Source organism: Eptatretus burgeri, chromosome 1, assembly GCF_056783735.1.
Source record: "Eptatretus burgeri isolate ZD-2024b chromosome 1, Ebu_testis_v1, whole genome shotgun sequence".
In the NCBI taxonomy this organism is placed as follows: domain Eukaryota; kingdom Metazoa; phylum Chordata; class Myxini; order Myxiniformes; family Myxinidae; genus Eptatretus; species Eptatretus burgeri.
The window spans coordinates 109,340,917-109,359,155 of NC_140961.1; the positions used below are offsets into that span (position 1 = coordinate 109,340,917).

The following is an 18,239-nucleotide window of genomic DNA, read 5'->3' on the forward strand; positions in this document are numbered from 1 at the left end:
AGGTCCGCCCGCCGTTCGACCCCGTACTCCGAGTCAGCAGAACCCCAGAGCCAACCAAAGTGAGGCACGAGGCTCAGCAAGGCTCCAAGACATGATGAAGAACACGATCGAATCAGCACAACAACAAGCACGCTCTCCGCGCAACAGCCTCCACATCAAAAAAACACGATCTCTTTGTCCCGATCTTCTTCCTCTTCCTTTTCGACCCCGAACAGAACCTTTTTAATCCTCCCGTCCTCGTCACTTCCAATCGAGCCGTTTTATTGGCCCACCGCCGTCGCCTTCCGACAATCGTGATCACGGGGCGGAGCCATCCGCAGCGCTGTCCTGTGACCTTACGGCCAGCCTCCAGGGACTACTAAAAGGGGTTTACGCAGACACCCTTACCCTATCCCGTGTCCCTATCTAATTACGTGACAATTATCATTTCCCCCTTGAAGAAATGAACATTTACTAGACAACTTATCACCACTGAATTGCTACTTATTACATCGAGATCCTGGTAAACTCGAACAGCATGGCATATCTAATTAAACATCCTAATTACCCTTTGAATGCATACCCCCCCCTCAAACGTAACACTGCCCCCTCCTCGGGTACCGCAGCTTCTGCAAGGTATATCACAGGCGCTACCGTACCAGCCTTAACACTTACTGACTCACACCTAATTAACCTAACGAAATAAAGTAGGAGGGGCAATGGGCAGCGAGTCGCAGCTAACTTACCTATCCTGCTTAATGTACTACCCCCTTATGGCCTTATCCTCGCCTAAACAATCATTCGTTTTTTTATTTTTTATTTTTATTTTATCACATGAGAGCACTGAGCGAAGTTGCACTCCATCTTCTGGATCATCGCTCTTGCCCAACACTCTTCCAGTGATCTGGGGAGGAGAAACAAAAGGTTCCACAAAAACACAACACTTATACTTTACATTCCTACTCTAAGCCTTAACGACACTATTCATAGGATATTTACACTTGACCGCCTCCCCCAGTGGATGCTAATAGACCCAGAGTTACCTGGGGAGCCAATTTTCAAATTTGCTTGCCCCAAAATTATGCGGACATCATGCCCTTGCTGCACATGTCAAGTTGTGCGGGATCGAGTGGGACTCGTACATCTTCACAACACTCACACCATGGTCATAATCACATTTCTAGGTCATGGTCCTCATTTTAATCATGCAAGCTGAATCCCGTCGTGGCCGTGGGGTGGGTTACCACAAGATGATGGGGGCATCTCAGGTGCAACCATGCCCACAGGTAAGCTTTAGTCCAACCCGGACGTTTCTCCGCCCCGCTCCCTTTGATTCCCTCCCCCCTGGTAGCCATCAGCTCTAATCCCGCACAACACTCTGGAAGGGGTCTCACTGGCTCCTCTGGCCTTCCTGGGTCGCCAAGGTCCTACCCGCCTTGGTCGCCCAACCAGACCCTCTCCCAGTTGCCTCCAGACACTGTCACCATTAGACACCAGGTGGTGAATCTCCTTGAAGGGGGTCGCAATTCACGCTCACCGTGAGCTTCTGCAATCCCTGTGGACAAGCACATCATCCCCACCCACAAAACCCACATGACTCCCCCACCCCATCGGCCTTACATGTGACACCTGCATTTCTAACACTTCGCCGACCATGACCTTCCCTGTTACCACACCATGTCCAATAAAAATCAATGTGTGCACCATACATTTCACTTCTTAACTTAAAACAACTCACACAGCACTTCTCACCCGATCCACGCACCAGCCATTGGACAGCCACTTGTGCCCGCTTTGTTACCAATTACCCACTGTCCCGAATGTCACTCTAAAACCCAGCAGAACTTACAAACCCATGCCAATTTTCCCCCAATCATTTTTTTCCACCAAAGGAGGGCACTTCGCCACAATCTCAGCAGCCGAGCATGGCCGTATATGCTCAGCCCAATCTAGTCTCCCCGACCCCCGACAGTGATCTCCGGACCCGACCTATGAAAGGGCATCTCGGATAGACCTGGTGGTTCAGCAGGAGGATTCACCCTCTCAGAGTCTAAAAGTCTATTGGAGGGTCCCTCCATCGCCGGGTACCGGCAATATCGTTGCATGTATCCTCTTCGCCCGCACCGGAAACAACTCCCTATAAAAGGCCCCCGTGAGTATCGGTGAAATGTCTCTTCCGGTTCCGGACCCCCTCGGCCATAATCGAATTGCTCTATTGGCTGGGCTGGACCCCGCCGCTTTGGCGCACTAACTACCGGATTACCCTTTATCAAACTTGACAGTTTCTGGCAAATTTCCTGAAACATTTGGGTAATGCCAATTTCTCCCAGCCCCCCTCCCTGATCCTGGATCTCCGCCTGTCGGATCGTCACTGATGGCCTCTCTGGAACCCGACCCGGCCGACTCCACGAGGCCAGCCTGGCCGCGCACTCGGCCGCTCGGTGAACGGTGGGTGGATCCTGTAACTCCACTAGCGCTCGGACCTCAGGGTCAGGAAGAGCAGCTAAAAATTTCTCTAGTGCCAGTCTGTCCCACGCCTCCACTGTAAGGTCCCGATATGCGATCCTGACTGATTGGTAAATGTCCTGTGCCAGCTCCTGCACTGTCTCACCCGGCTTTAATCTGCGGTGCTGGAGCTGGGCCCGCACCAGATCACAGTTCGCTGCAAACCCAAACCGACGGCTCAACGCCTCGCAAATGTGGGAGCTGGTCAACATCCCTCCGCGATCATGTTTAACACATCTGCGGCTGGTCCCCGCAACGTTGCCACCAAATTCCCTGTACGTTCCCGCTCATTCCACCCGTTTAGTCGGGAAATACACTCAAATTGCGTCAGAAAAGCTTCAAGGCTCCCTGACCCGTCAAAATTTACCAGGGGGATCACTTTTACGGTGGCCCGCTTCTCAGTTTCTCCCTTGTCCGAATCCAGCCCAGGGATCAAACACCCTTGTGGCTGCGTATCCAATTTCGGAGCCCACTGTGGCCAAAGATGTTTTGTGGTGAGGGTCTCATGGGTCAATTTTGCCTCCTGTTCCAAACGTTGAATGGACCGATTCACCTCTTCCCGCAGGATCTTCTGGGCCCGCACAACCTCCTCCAAGGCTCCGTCGCGAGTTTGTAGCTGCTCCTCAACCAACCCGGACACTCTACTTACAAAAGACGGCTCTACCAGGCCTTTATCCAAGACTTCATCTTGGCTCATAATTTTGTCTTGTTCGTCCAAACGAGCCTCCAATCCTTTTACCTCCTCCGCCAAATTCATCCCTTGCTTCCTCAGCTCTCCCCACTCTTCTACTTGCAGCTGCATACGAGCATCCACACAGGCACGATGACGTTCCAGGCTTTCATCCACTTTATCAACCCGAATGTTCATTGCATCGATTTTATCTACCATTTTTTTTCGTATATTTTCCCCCTCCAATGTAATTTCTACCTTTGTTTCCTCCAATCTATCCTCAAATTTACTTTGTATTTCTCCCAATTTAACATCCACACACTCCTGCATCTCAGTTTTCATTTACTCCATCTTTTCCCCCAATTCATCCCTCATTAAATCAATCCGTGCACCCAACTGTTCCCCCATCACCCCCAATCGATCCGCCATCTCTGCCTCCTGTGCCGTCATTTTTGCCCTCTGTGTCACGAATTGATTTTCCATTTGTGCCGTCATTTCTGCCCTCTGTGTCACGAATTGATTTTCCATTTGTGCCGTCATTTCTGCCATTTGTGCCCCCTGTGCCGTCATGTCTGCCCTCTGTGTCACGAATTGATTTTCCATTTGTGCCGTCATTTCTGCCATTTGTGCCCCCTGTGCCGTCATTGCACTCATTAAACGTTCCAACATTGTCCAGATCGTCATCGTGCCGGTTTCCGGCGCTGCCGGCTCCGTTACGGGCGATGAAGCACGGTCCACGCTCGGAATGGGGGAGGTTCCAACCATACCCCCGTCTCTCCCTTCTTCCCCCGACTCGCTGCCAGACACGTGGCCTTCCTCCTCAAACATCTGCACATCCGCCATGGTGCAGAAGTCCCGTTTGCCGGCAATTAATTTAAATTTCAAAAATCCCGCCAAAATTTTCCCGCACTCGCGCGCTTTTCTGTCGTGATTTTATATTCCAATTCGTGGCGAGATTTTAATCTTGGTATATTCTCCCGATACCAAATATAATTTAGAGGGGTTCGAACATCCAACACTCTGACACCAATGTGACGTCCACGGGACTTGAACAGTCCCGCCAACGTAGAATGAGCTGAAACGATGGAGGCGGTTTATTTATTTATAACCCAAACATGGCGGTTCTAATCGCTCTACCGCAAACGGGACGAGGAAGGTGGCACGAGTCGCTTTTCACTGAGTTGATGATTATTTGTTTTTACTATTAACCGGAAATAACAAGACTCGGCAAGAAAAGGGATCCGGGGAAATTCGACGGGATGGTGTGGGATCGGGCGTGGGGAAAAACACAGACAATTCCAATGAATATACAGATCTCAAACCCTCTAAGGCATGCACGCATGCACGCACGCACGCACGCACACACAGTAGCTATTTCTGGTGGTTAGGCTGGACCGTGGTGCGGACGCAACTGTCCCTGGATCAGCGTCGGACGAGCTGGCCTTGCTCTCGTCAGGGGAGGGGGGGGGCAGGAGAAACCGTGGTGCTGTCGACCTCCTGGTCCTGGCCCAAGTCCGCTCACAGCCACCAGGGAACCAGTTCTGGCGCCAAGTTGCGAGCACGAGAGGGAGGCAGGTCCGCCCGCCGTTCGACCCCGTACTCCGAGTCAGCAGAACCCCAGAGCCAACCAAGGTGAGGCACGAGCCTCAGCAAGGCTCCAAGACACGATGAAGAACACGATCGAATCAGCACAACAACAAGCACGCTCTCCGCGCAACAGCCTCCACACCAAAAAAACACGATCTCTTTGTCCCGATCTTCTTCCTCTTCGACCCCGAACAGAACCTTTTTATCCTCCCGTCCTCGTCACTTCCAATCGAGCCGTTTTATTGGCCCACCGCCGTCGCCTTCCGCCAATCATGATCACGGGGCGGAGCCATCCGCAGCCCTGTCCTGTGACGTCACGGCCAGCCTCCAGGGACTACTAAAAGGGGTTTACGCAGACACCCTTACCCTATCCCGTGTCCCTATCTAATTACGTGACAATTATCATTTCCCCCTTGAAGAAATGAACATTTACTAGACAACTTATCACCACTGAATTGCTACTTATTACATCGAGATCCTGGTAAACTCGAACAGCATGGCATACCTAATTAAACATCCTAATTACCGTTTTAATGCATACCCCCCCCCCCTCAAACGTAACAATATAATATTCATTGCAGTGACGTACATAGTCGTTGGTCGATTTGTTTTGGAACACCGAATTCCATGGAGAACCACTGCAGATTACCGTTTTTCGTTCCATTGCTGTGCGGATCTCTCAAGCAGTCCATTATCAAATTACAGACAGTACATTACCCTTTCAAAGACAGATCTGTGTCTCATAGTAATCCCATCGGAGAGCTAAGTTTGATAAAAAAAATTATAGAAACCAAGTAGCAATAGCGGTTCGTGCTACCGTCAGGCATAAAGAAAATTTGTAATCCAACCTGTTTGAAATTGTATCAACAGCCAAACGATCGATATTGTTACAGTTTTGAAGTTAGATGAAATGTTTCAATAGTCCAGAAAGGAATGTATAGTGTAGCATGGTGGGTAGAAGCATCTCCATGTACTTAAGTCAGGGAGTCTGTCAGCACAAGTGTTACATGTCACCACACGAGGGGTGGTGCGTGTTAATAAGCTTAGGGAGTAAAAATAAGTTCCCCTGTACGAGATTACCCTCTGATTTTTCTTATGTTTTTATCTTCCAAGTATGGCCATAAGCTAGGGACCGAGTCCCTGAAACAACAACAAGAGAAGCCCCGCATTCCTGGGTTTTAAGGCGAGGAGGCCACACCTCGAGGACAGGGAGAGAGGATAAAAAGAGAGATTATTACAAAAGAGTGTGCTTGGCAAAAGGCACGGAGGGTGTTTGGAGAAAGCGAAGTGTGTGTGCTTGGCAAGGGTGCGAGCCAGGAGAAGATCGAGTGGATTGGTGCACAACTAGAGCCGATTGAGGAGGTGCTGGCAGGAATTGTGCATTGGAGTTTGGAAGGCTGCAATAGGCGAGGCACGATCCTGCCTGCACGTCCTGTTGGATGGTGGAGGCGCTTTCCTCCGGTCTAGGCGGGAGACGGCGCCATTTTGTTTGGCAGGTGCACGCACGGGACGAAGTTTCCCAGCACCAAATCGACGAGGGCCAGGCTGAGTACCAGTGCTTTGGAAGGGTTTTTATATTTTTGTTGTTACCCTTTGTCTGTGTGGCCTCGATTGTAGTAGTTTATTAAATTTGTTCGTTGCCCTTATAAGTATTTGCGTTTTATTAAAGAATCCATGTCAATGAGTGTGTCAGTTTCCTGCCATTATACGTCCGAATGTTGTCAAGGAAGTGCTTGCTGAGGGGACCTTCGCCTGAGAGAAGTACATTCAGCAAGGGAGGAAGGGCAGGAGAGTTCACGGTGTTGCAGTGTTGCCGACGTAGTTGCAGTGTTCTTTTATGAGCATGAGCCAACTTTTAACCAAACAAATGTTGCAGTGTTCGGCATACGATTGCAGAGGCAATAGGAATAAGGACCGCTCGACCATCCCAGGAGGTTGATCGGTGTTGGCCGCCTGGCTACCACAAATTTAGGTAGTGGGAATTGAACCCCAGCTCCCCTACAACTGCTGACAGGAGCGGGATTCGAACCCGGCCACCTTCATGACAATATTATAGCCTTCAGGTTAATCTCAGACTACAAGGTGTGCCTCCATCTACATGCATGGTGTTGGCTTAATGGTTACGGTGGCGGGTTTTGCATCCTCAGGTCCTGAGTTCAAATCCCGCTCAGCTGTTGAATTAATATCAGGTGGGGGTTGACTCTGCCTGTCATCCTTCTGAGGTCAGCAAAATGAGTGCCAGCTTGCTGGTATACTGTGTCAGAGTGGCGACCCATCCAGGATTGTGCCCAATAACCAAGGAGACTGCTTAAGCAGCACCAACACTCTGTACAGAGTATGGTCCCAATGTCCCAGAGCAAGCAAAAGGAGAAAAATAAAAGAAAAGCAATATATATTTTAAAATAGTAACACCATCTATCTATAATTCCAGCAATGTGTGTGTGTGTGCGTGCGTGCGTGCGTGCGTGCGTGATCGTTGTTTCTCGACAACCACTGGTCCGATCTAATTGAAACTTGCCAGGTATATTGCTGGGGACCTGAGGATGTGCCTTTTTAAGGTTTGATATTAATCGGACAAGTGCTTCCCAAGTTATGGCCATTTATTTACCAAACCAATGGCAAGACACGTTGTTGCGTGGCCGATGGGGAAGGGAAGCTCAGCCGCGTTCCCCATTACGGGTTACAACGTACGGGCTTTCGGAGAGTGATGACTGTGTATTCTAATAATTTCTCGATTTCTTATGTGCATTTATAGATAAACACAATGGCCCAAGTTATGATCGTTTTCATATTAGACGGTGTATAAATTTCGGTAACATCAGAGTGCTGGTATGCTCCGAACCAGGAAGTAAATTTTTTTTCTCTTCTCTTTTTGTTTTTCCTTGCCACTACATTGCGAAAAGGTAAAATACGTTGGCGCTAATTGAATAATTGGGTATTAAAACTAAATTGCGAATAATCGTAACTGCAAATAATATCGAACTTCAGGGTCACGCACGTACGGGCACGCGAGAGCGAAGAAACGGCCTGTGTGGTTTATTTATTTTGTTATTATTATTATTATTTATTTATTTATTAGTTTTTTTTTTTACGGGCACATACTCGTATTTAAAAATAAAACGAACTACAAGATAACCCACACAAAGCACGGCATAACACAGATGTGACGCTGTAGTATATAGCGAAATGAGTGCCTGTTATCGAAAAAAGCAGAGCATACTTAATAATGTTAACCCAGTCCACTGTAAACGATGTTATCCGTGTAGTTGAAGCCGTCGTTGGGTTGACTCAGTTGTGGCAGTATTTTGAATACCATTTGGAAGAGGAGGAGATTGGGATCATACTCTTTGCAGAACGTTGGTGCTGCCAAAGCAGTCTCCTTGGCTATTGGGCACAATCCTGGACGGGTCGCCACTCGGACAGTATACCAGCATGCTGGCACTCATTTTGCCGACCTCAGAAGGGTGACAGGCAGAGTTAACCCCACCTGGTGTTAATTCAACAGTGAATGGGATTTGAACTCAGGACCTGAGGATCCAAAGCCCGCCACCCTAACCATTAAGCCAACACCAGGCAAAATCCCATTTGGGGTTGCACGTAAATGTTAAGAAGAGGTCAGGTTCCGAGTATCGCCGAACGATAGCCATCGAATCCTGATACAGTTGATGCATATTTTGTGGCCTTCCAGTAAATGATGAAGGAAGGACAACTCAGTGACCGATTGAGGGACTGTCAGTATCCCCAGCTCTAAACGTCAGATCCAAAATGAAAGATCTGCATCAGATAGTCCTTTATACAGCTCCGCCCGCAATTGCCGTTGATTGTGGTCGACGTAGTTCAGGCGTCCTGTTCAACTTTTGCGTATTGATCAACAATATATTGTTGCCGTAATCTACCACCATGTAGTATTACATTAAAGTTACTTCTAACCATCAAGTGGCAAGCATAAAACTCCATAGTACTGACGCATTTGCCATCTCGTGTATTGATGGTAAATGTCCAGCCCAGATCTCATTGTTGTAGTAGCAACACGTAATGAGGGTCATAATTGAGGTAGGTCTCATTGATGCGGATAATGTCAATTTTCCGGATCCAGGCTTGACCGCTTGTACAAAACGACGTTGCGGTGCGATGAAACATACATCAGCACTTCCCGGTAAGATAACCGCTACTTCTGCTTCCGTCGGTAGATTATAGCGCCGTAAATCTGTCGCTGGGTCTGCTCTCAAAACGAACTTCATGGAATCATTTTGTTCTTCTTCCAGTAATTTGGCGGCTTGCTTCTAAGCACTTACGAATGGATTACAGTCATGCAGTACTGCCTGCAGCTTTTGAAGCAAATCACGGTGCATGTCGCTGTTCCATGCTGTTCGATTTCGTTGGCAGAGTCATAGATATAGATTTGCGAAAACTTTGGCGGTTTCCCGTTCTCGGGAAAACAAGGTCCGATTCTATGATAAACACTGCCATGGATTCTGAACGTATATGGGCTCCTTGTAGGTAACACATCTTCCTGTACACCCAATGACGCGAATGCTAAACTCGAGTTTTGTGCCCAAATGTTGGATCAAAAATCCCTTGCTTCAGGTGTGCAGTCAGTGAAAAGGTGTTGCAAGAGGGGAGGTGGTTCACTGATGTTGGGAAGAACAATTTTTCCTTGCATACAGCAAGTGGAAAATTTAGCGTTCACCCCGAGGCAACCGGAATGCAGTTCAGCTTTCCACATGTACGCGCCACAGGAAGAGCACATAGTGTCCATCTTGCCAATGCTGTGTATGGGGGGAAATGCTCCCTCATTGTAGTCTCGCAATTCACCGAGCGCGCGTGGCGAGATATTATTTTGAAAGCTGCGCTTCCTATTTCGTACTGCTGTTGCACGCGTGTCTGCATTTTTATGTTTCGGAATATTGTGGCTTACAGAATGCTCACTACAGTCTAGAAGGCCTGGGAGGAAATAAACAGGGTCTCGCTTTATGAACGCGGTTGGAAATGTTGGCACGCTATTGGCTGAGCGGTTGCAGGCACTCCATCTCGCCATGCTATTCGTCCGGTGTTCATATGCTGGGGGGGGGGGGGGGTTATAGGCCGTTTCAAGTTGGGGACCCATCACAGCAATTTTGGACCCTTTTGTCACAGAACTCCGATAATGGATCCGTTCCAAAAGGGGACATTTGGAATCCGAAGCAATACTGGACATGTGTGCCAAAGCTCAGACTCATCCCTCCGCCACGTGTCTCGGAAACCATGGCAGTTTGTTCATTAATCGTATAAAAATATAGATAGAAGATAAAAGAGCATCAAATCACCAACTCCCCCCCCCCCCAACCCCCACCCATGTTGAAACCTTAAAACACCACCTTTTCCGACATCTCTACTTCCATAAGGCAACCCAATCTTCAACCGAGCCAGCAAAGTGTCCCTATGGGAGGCATTCCAACTTCATTTCAGCAGGTGGAACAGCAACATCATCACATTTCCAGCCCTCTTTAACCCCGAGGAAGACAAAAGCATGGATGTAGCTAAGGACCGTGTTAGCAACTCCTCAATCTCACAAAAGTGGCAATGCTTTTGGAAGAAAGAAATTGTCCTGTTTACAGGCCCTCACCACGATCATCAACCAGTCGGATGTGGAAAGTGCAAAATTCCTTGGCAGTCGCCTTGCGGACAAGCAAATTAACGAGGCCCAGCGGTTTGGTTTGGATGGTTTTAACGAGTGTCGAAACACGCTCGTTACCAGAATTACAATAAACTCGATTGAACCCCACGGAGAATAGCCAATGAACCAAAACGGTTTTTAGCACAGCATGGCAGGATGCAGAACAAAGCGGATGCACGTTCTAAAAGATAGATGAATACTTCATTGAATCACAAGATAATACAAATGGAGAAGAGAGAGCGAGAGTGCGAGAGAGAGCGAGAGAGAGAGAGAGCCACGACATTGGAACAAAAAATAACAACTCAACAGAACAGTGTATGAATCGAGGGAGCCATGAGGACATCATTTTCACTCACACAAATCGGACCAGGTTTCGTATGGAAGCCCCACAGGTGGTGGCATGTGATACTGTTATGGATTCGGCGGTGGAGGGATTCGCACTCCACTCCGGACACCAAATGTTGACGATTCGGCGTCACTTAACAGCACCGCCGTCTCAGGGTTGCACACCGGCTAGTTCAGCACAGGTCTCTGGTCACGTGCCTCGGATCATGACACCAAAGTACACCTGGGCCTTGCCAGCTGGGGATATAGACCCCGGCTACAGACTGGGTTTGTCAGAGACCGAGCGAAGTCTGTCAGTCCGTAGCCCATTTGGTTTTATATAAGAATTGAACGATCGTCTCTCAGCAAGGCACGAATAAATTCAAGGCAGCAACTTTCGTATGAATCTGCCAGATTTATTGGGGACACACGACACAAGCAAAGCATTCACGAACGTTATAATTAATCTATAACCCGCTCTTAACTAGGGAGCTACGGATACGGGTTTCGAAGGGAGCCCTAGCGAAATAAACCTTAGGCCTGGACAACAAGCAGACAAGACACGGAATACTCGGTGACACCTCATGGACGAGAGGAAAAGTGTCGAAGGCACGAATGCGGCTAGTGACAAGCCGATGTCGGATTTGAGCGCCCAAGCTCGAGCATGCAGCGTGGCAAGATGGCAGCGATGGCCTCCTTTTGTCGCACCGCTTACGCACCAGCCTCGGCGCGTTCAGCCCCCGTAAGGTCGACGGCACAGGAGAGAAAGATCTATGGTGTGTTCCAGTTGGTTTCTCACAAGGTCCAGTATGTGAATCCAGGTCTGACCCGTACACCAGACTCGGCCAATCCTGGTGTTGGGCTCCGCAGACGGATCAATAGGATGAAAGACGTGTCGAGCCGTGCAGGGAGTCAGGACAGTCAGAGGCTCCGTGACTGGACTCAGAATGAACCTGTGGATGACCTCAGGCTGGATCCATAACCGAGGAGGAACAGCCGACCAAACCACTCCTCATGAAGCAGATCGCAGACTCGACACAGCAGCCAGTTCCTCTTGCCTTTTTGGGGCAGGACTTACGGACCGTCTCTGGGGACCCATGATAGGTCCATCCTTCGAGTTTGCAGCCGCTCTCCGCCAATGGGTTGCTGACACGTCTCGTTGACCGACTCTGTCAGAGCGCTGGGCGGGGGCTGGTTCGGAGGGGGGAAGGAAGAAGAATAACGGCGCCTCTCGGTACACCACCACTGTGTGAACACTGGACAGCCTGCTACACCTCCTGACACATGTAACATCTGATTACCAAACAACTTGGCTAAACATGCATTAAAGGGGGATCTGGGCTAATCCTATATTTAATAACCCACTAAGGGCCCATTTCCGCAACAATACCACTGAAATGCAGGTCAAGATGCTGGGGCACAAGCAGGCAAGAAAACATGCAGAAAGGATGACCAGCCTGCAGTACCACAAGGCTTTCTTTCCTCCAAACGGCCAACAGGAGGAGCCTTTACAGAAGTGAATGGCAGTGAACAGCACCAACTCAACCAAGTGGAGGAAACTCCACAAAACAGAACAAACGACACAAAAAGACTTGGGACTCCAATCATCTCGTTTCCCCCTACCCCACTGTTCTTCCGGGGCCACTCATCGCCCACTTCAAGATGCCGCTCAATCAATGGGCCTCCTCACAAATGGCAGCAAGCAATCATGCCCTCCACGGGCATGTCCACAATGTTGCCCGGGCCACACCTCACCATCAACCACAAGGGGCACGTCAGGGCACACCAGAGCCAATCGCTGGCCCAGATGCAGTGGGCCAGCTGCTAAAAGCAAGCGTCGGGCCGCCATTTTGAAGTGGAGCACACCATACGAGACATGCTTACCCAATCTAAACTCTCATTTGGACCAAGCCTGCACCCCTAAGCTGGCTATGCACCAAACAACTTTGCTCTAAACATAGATGAATACAAGAAATACTTCTAAAACTATGCAAGCACACAGTCCATGCCAATGCCTCAATTCTGCCAAACTCCAACCACTCCCCTCCTCCACAATTAACATAATTTGAAATTTACAGCAGTTCAGCCTGCAAGGAATTCAGAGGTATTCAGTCACAGCTGTTATTAAAGGGTGTGCATCGTCCTGTAAACAATACCGGGATACAATTTGCATACAAAAGGAAACATTGACATTGAACCAAATAAAGGATTAATTATAATAGGAAAAGAGGGGTAACGCCAAAAAACAGGTCGGTACTACAAGAAACTAGACGCCATCCTCAGGAGCAGGCCTTCGATGACCTGTCCTGCATACATACGGTTAAGCAATCATGTAGTCCACAGCACCACGAGGAAGGAGAAACCATCAACTTTACACGCAGCTCAAAATACCTCACATTGCTCTACTGCTTACAATGGAATATTTTGTGGTACAAACAAGGTATTCTACTTCAAGATGTTCCCAAAAATGGATTTGTAGATGGCTCAGGTGGTTGAAATAATCCTGATGGGGGTACCTACTCTCTGACAGACAATTTTAATTCCCCATTCAAATATCATCAACTCTTTTCTCTGGGAAATGATGATCTGAAACAGAACAATGGGAATGCTACCTGAACATTTACGCTGTGCACAACTGTTACAGAAATACCAGTCGAATGCACTCAAGGTCAAATCTCGCAACTGGAATGGTTGTTGTACATCCTTCTTGGTTGTTATACACCCCCATAATTTTTGTTCATCCCCTAGTTGTATCCTTGTTCTTCACTATGTGCTGAAATACACGACAAGGCTTGTTAAGTAATAAATTAAAGTGTCCTTTGACATTTGGTCAGAGTTATGGAAGTTAGCTTCCCTTTCATCCTGACCCATCCCAGGCTCCCTCCCAGCTTCATCCCCTTCACATTACTGCATCCTGCCAACACCACCTCCTCCCTTCTCCCCAACTCTGTGGACCTCAAACATCCAAGATCTCTGCTCCAAAATGAAAGATCTCTCAATTCATGCCACTGCTGATAAACAAGATGTCATCTGTTTAACAGAATCCTTCTTCCCACAGGACATCTCCGATTCCTTTATGTCTATCCACAGCCTCCTCAACTTTGATAGGTTTAAACCCCCCACTCTGGCAGCTGAGTTGCACTTTAATCAATAACTCAATTTCTCACTGGCAGTGTAACGATCTTACACCTCCAAACCCCCAGGAATACCTTTTGGCTGCGACTTCCCCTCCACTTCCACCTCGATTGTCTGTGTTGAACAGTCCTCCAAACATTGACAACTCCATCTACATTTTTCTTAGACAACATGAGCCAACTTTTAACCACCCATCCCAACTCTATTTTTCTCATATTGGTGATTTAAATGCTACCTAAACATTTATGCTGTGTACAACTTTTACAGAAATACCAGTCGAATGCACTCAAGTTTGTGTCTACTCTCAGAACAGCCAGAAAACACCATCTGTCCAACCTCTAGATTGAACTTTCAAATTTGTCACCCTCCTCTAAAACCTGGCACTGGCATATGCTCCCCTTCCATCCTTCCGCTCTCATCAAATGGTGCTGCAGCTGACTCCGCTCGTGAAAAGGGCGAATGCCTCAATTCTGCATTTGCTTCCAAATCTTGTGTCCCCAACCCCTCACTCTCTGTTTCAACCCTTCCCAGTCATACCCAACTGCTCCTGGACAATCTGTCTTTTGCACCTGAGAAGGTGGAGAGTTTCTGGCAATCCTAAACTCTGACGCTGCTACTGGACTGGATAGCTTCAGTTCATGTGTCCTAAAAATCTGCTCTGCTGCTCCTGAATATCCTCTTTCTGCTCTTTTCACCCTATCATTTATCCAAGGTAATCTTCCATCCACTTGGATGTTACATAAACATGCAAAAACTAATCCCCTGAACTACAGACCAATCAGCTTCTGTTCAATCATCAGCAATGTAGATAAAATCCTTCCTTTTTCTTCAATGGCCCAATGTCATATCAATTCAGATTCAGAGCTGGTCACTACACCTTGGACATGCTGCTTCTACTCTCCCAACAATGTATGGAGGCCAATATCAGACATGTGATTGGGGCCATCTCTCGAGCTTTCAAATTCAATAACCTGGCACGCCGCCCTGCTCTCCAAACTCTTTGACAATGGCATCCAAGGACAACTCCACTCTTGGGATACTGACTTCCTCTACTCTCATGGCCAATGTGCAGCTCTCAATGAAATCCTTTCATTTTCTCTCACTGTCAAGGCTGGAGTGCCCCATGGCAGTGTTCGTGGCCTCGGCCTATTCCTAATCTTCATCAACGATCCCTCCAACTGTCTGGAAAACCCCCTTTATCTATCTATTTGATAATGCCTCCACCCTCTGCCACGAAATCCTTCACCCTTCAGAAAGGCAGTCAAGCAGCATGCTGTCTCTTCAGATCACCCTCCTCTCCACAATTGTGACTCCACCCTCTCTCCAGAGAATCAAAAGCTGGTCAAACACTTAGAATATGTCTTTCAATCCTAACAAATCTCACACTGACTCCAAAACGACCGTTCACCAACACCCCTCCGCTCCCCCCATCCAAAACCATGATTTCCTAGCCACGCCCCCCCCTCCCACAACCTCCTTCCAAATGTTGAGTTTTTCTTCCCTCAGAGTTTGTTTCTGTATCCATTTTTTCCACCCTGTGCACCCTTCCCCACATCCCTTCTTTGTCCAAGTCTTCCTCAATTTTGTTTATCAACCCTGCTGTTGATACATTTACCCCCTCTCCATAAACTGTTCCTTTTGTTCTGTTACGTCCTGCCTGACACGTTCTGTTCTCGCTTTTCCACGAGCCATGATGGTATACAAAAAAGTTGAACATGTGCATCAACACGATGATCGATGTGCCAACCTAATCCGAGCAAGGCAGTTTGGTTGACATAATGTGAAACTTATGCAGGAATAGTTTATATATAGCTTGTACAATAATAGTTTCATGAAGGTGCTGCAGGAAAAGACCAAAGAAAACTGCAACTGTAAAAGGCAGTTGACAAATAAACAACTTAGACATTTTGAAGATCACACAATTTTCATATCAAGATAAGAAGTGAAATATTTAAACATAAGGAAAAAAAAATAATGTGCCATTTTCTGAACAGACCTTACCACCTACTTTAGGTAAATCTTTGATGAGGTGTAAAAAAGTAACAAAAAAAATAAACCAATGTCACCTGCAGGGTGACCTGTATCTTGCCAAAAGGTGACCACGTGTGACTTCTTTAAGGTCACACTGAGGTGAACAGAGCTGCTATCCACCAGGAGCGACACCTTGAGGAATATCTGCCTACGAGAGATTCCGATGAGAATCGTACTGCAGAGTAACCATGAAAAATATGCTTTTGCCTCATAACGTCACCAAATGACGTCATAATGTCTCAAGCTTGACATATCTAGAAAGCACTCAGAGGTATTCAATTTGAGGTACTACACGATATGGTTCCTAAAACTTGAAAATTTGACCTTGGGTTCAAATATATTTGACCTCAGGCGCTAACCATGAAGGTCAAGGCCAATCGCCACCAAAAATTAATCATCTGAGCGTCAGACCATGAACTATATTCCCATGTAGTTTGAAGACGATCCGATCAAAATTACTCAAAAAATAAGGGTTTCATCGACTCCCCTGATTTGCGACAGTGACCTTGACCTTCAAAATTTATGCGCTGAAAGGGACCTCTATAGGCCTCTGATATGCGAAGTTACAAAAATTTCCAATGATAACTGTGCTCTGCAGAGTGATTTATACATGATTACAGACCAAAAAAAAAAAAAAAAACATATGAAGGTCAAGGCCAATCGCCACCAAAAATTAATCAGCTGAGCGCCAGACCATGAACTACATTCCCATGAAGTTTGAAGACGATCCGATCAAAATTACTCGAAAAATAAGGGTTTCGTCGACTCCCCTGATTTGCGACAAAGTGACCTTGACCTTCAAAATTTTGTGCACTGAAAGGGACCTCTATAGGCCTCTGATATGCGAAGTTACAAAAATTTCCAATGATAACTGTGCTCTGCAGAGTTTTTTTTATACGTGATTAGAGACAAACAAACAAACAAAAAATAAATAAATAAAACATACAAGCTGACTAACATATCTTGCAAAAACTTCGTTTTGGCAAGATAATTAAGATAAATGTAACAAAGTTTAAAATAAGAAGAATAACCAAACAATGAGAAGACAAATAAACACCAAAACAGTGTCCAAGGTCGGCCAGGGCTGTTAGTTGAGTCTATAGGCCTTGCAGCACACCTCAAACCACATACGATGTGGACAAACACATGAAAGGCATGGCTAACTTGGGCATCATTGATATTCAAGGTATAAAACCTACTTGTGGTTAAATTATTGTTTAAAATGTTGTCAAATTACACAACTTTGTCAAACTGTGTCGAGGTCCACCTGTCGACAACATGTAAAGTCTATCTACATGTGGACTCATACACCAACAGATTCCAATGGCCTCTCAAATCTCTCTGGGAACGTGTGAGATCAATTACACCATGACCACAACACAGATCCCCAGATGAGATGGTATGGAAGACAATATTGAGATACATTAAATACTGTTCTTGTATGTTGGCAGTTAAGCATTTGGTATTGCAAAATAGGGCAAAGAAATAGCAAAATCAAGTATTGTCAGTCCATCAGCTTAATATAAATGATGCAAAGCCAAAAAGGAAATAACAAATGATGACCTTGTTGTGCAGTTCTTGAAGTGTACCAATGATTTTGCTATCCTCTGACTTATTAGAGGTCAGAAGGGATACCATCTGTTCACGATACTTGGTCATGATCAGTTCTAAAGCAGACTGATGTTCGTCCAGTGACATCAGCAACTCTGCAAAGAAAACACCACCAGCAGAACCTTCATCATGTACTGTTGGTTTCAACCAAAATCCAGGTGACATTCAACTTTATTGACAATTGAAAAGAAGCCTTGGTGTTCAGCCATTGATTATCCTTTAAAACATTATATTGGACTGTATATACATATATACATGAATCTCAATCTCTCCATCTCCCTCTCTGTCTGCCATATCTTTAAAACAACAAACTCAAACTCCACACTCGGGGTACAGATACCATACTGTGCGAAAAGTAACATGTGCTATGTGGCAGAGGCCTCAGAGGCCATGAATTGAGGTTACAGTGACCAACTTAACAATGTTTGGTAAACATGATGACCAAATGGTCTCAAATTGAAAAGGCTGGATTTTTTTTTGAGTGCAACGCAATTAACCGTTTAAAATTCCATGAAATAATTCAAACTGATAGATTAACTTAAACTTTTCACATCACTGTCGGTGGGTACTTTTGCTAGTATGCTATAATCATTACAAGGCCCTGACTCTACCGATGCTAACTGTTTTGATAACTACACAAAACAGCAACTATTGGGGACACCTCTTCATGGTGGTCATACCCCTCAATGCAAGTCGGTGGCCAAATCTTCCCCATTCTTCTCTGCTGCCCGTATTTGTAGG

General features: G+C 46.8%; 1 protein-coding gene across 4 annotated transcripts in view; it reads right to left on the reverse strand.

Moving 5' to 3' along the window:
• FGFR1OP2 (FGFR1 oncogene partner 2) overlaps nucleotides 1-18,239 on the reverse strand; it is a 91,195-nt gene that overhangs the window by 13,738 nt on the left and 59,218 nt on the right. For all 4 annotated transcript variants that reach the window (XM_085894637.1, XM_085894653.1, XM_085894645.1 and 1 more), the window contains exon 4: nucleotides 17,451-17,593. In XM_085894637.1, the coding sequence (XP_085750763.1) occupies nucleotides 17,451-17,593 (143 nt within the window). The remainder of the gene's footprint in view (nucleotides 1-17,450; nucleotides 17,594-18,239) is intronic.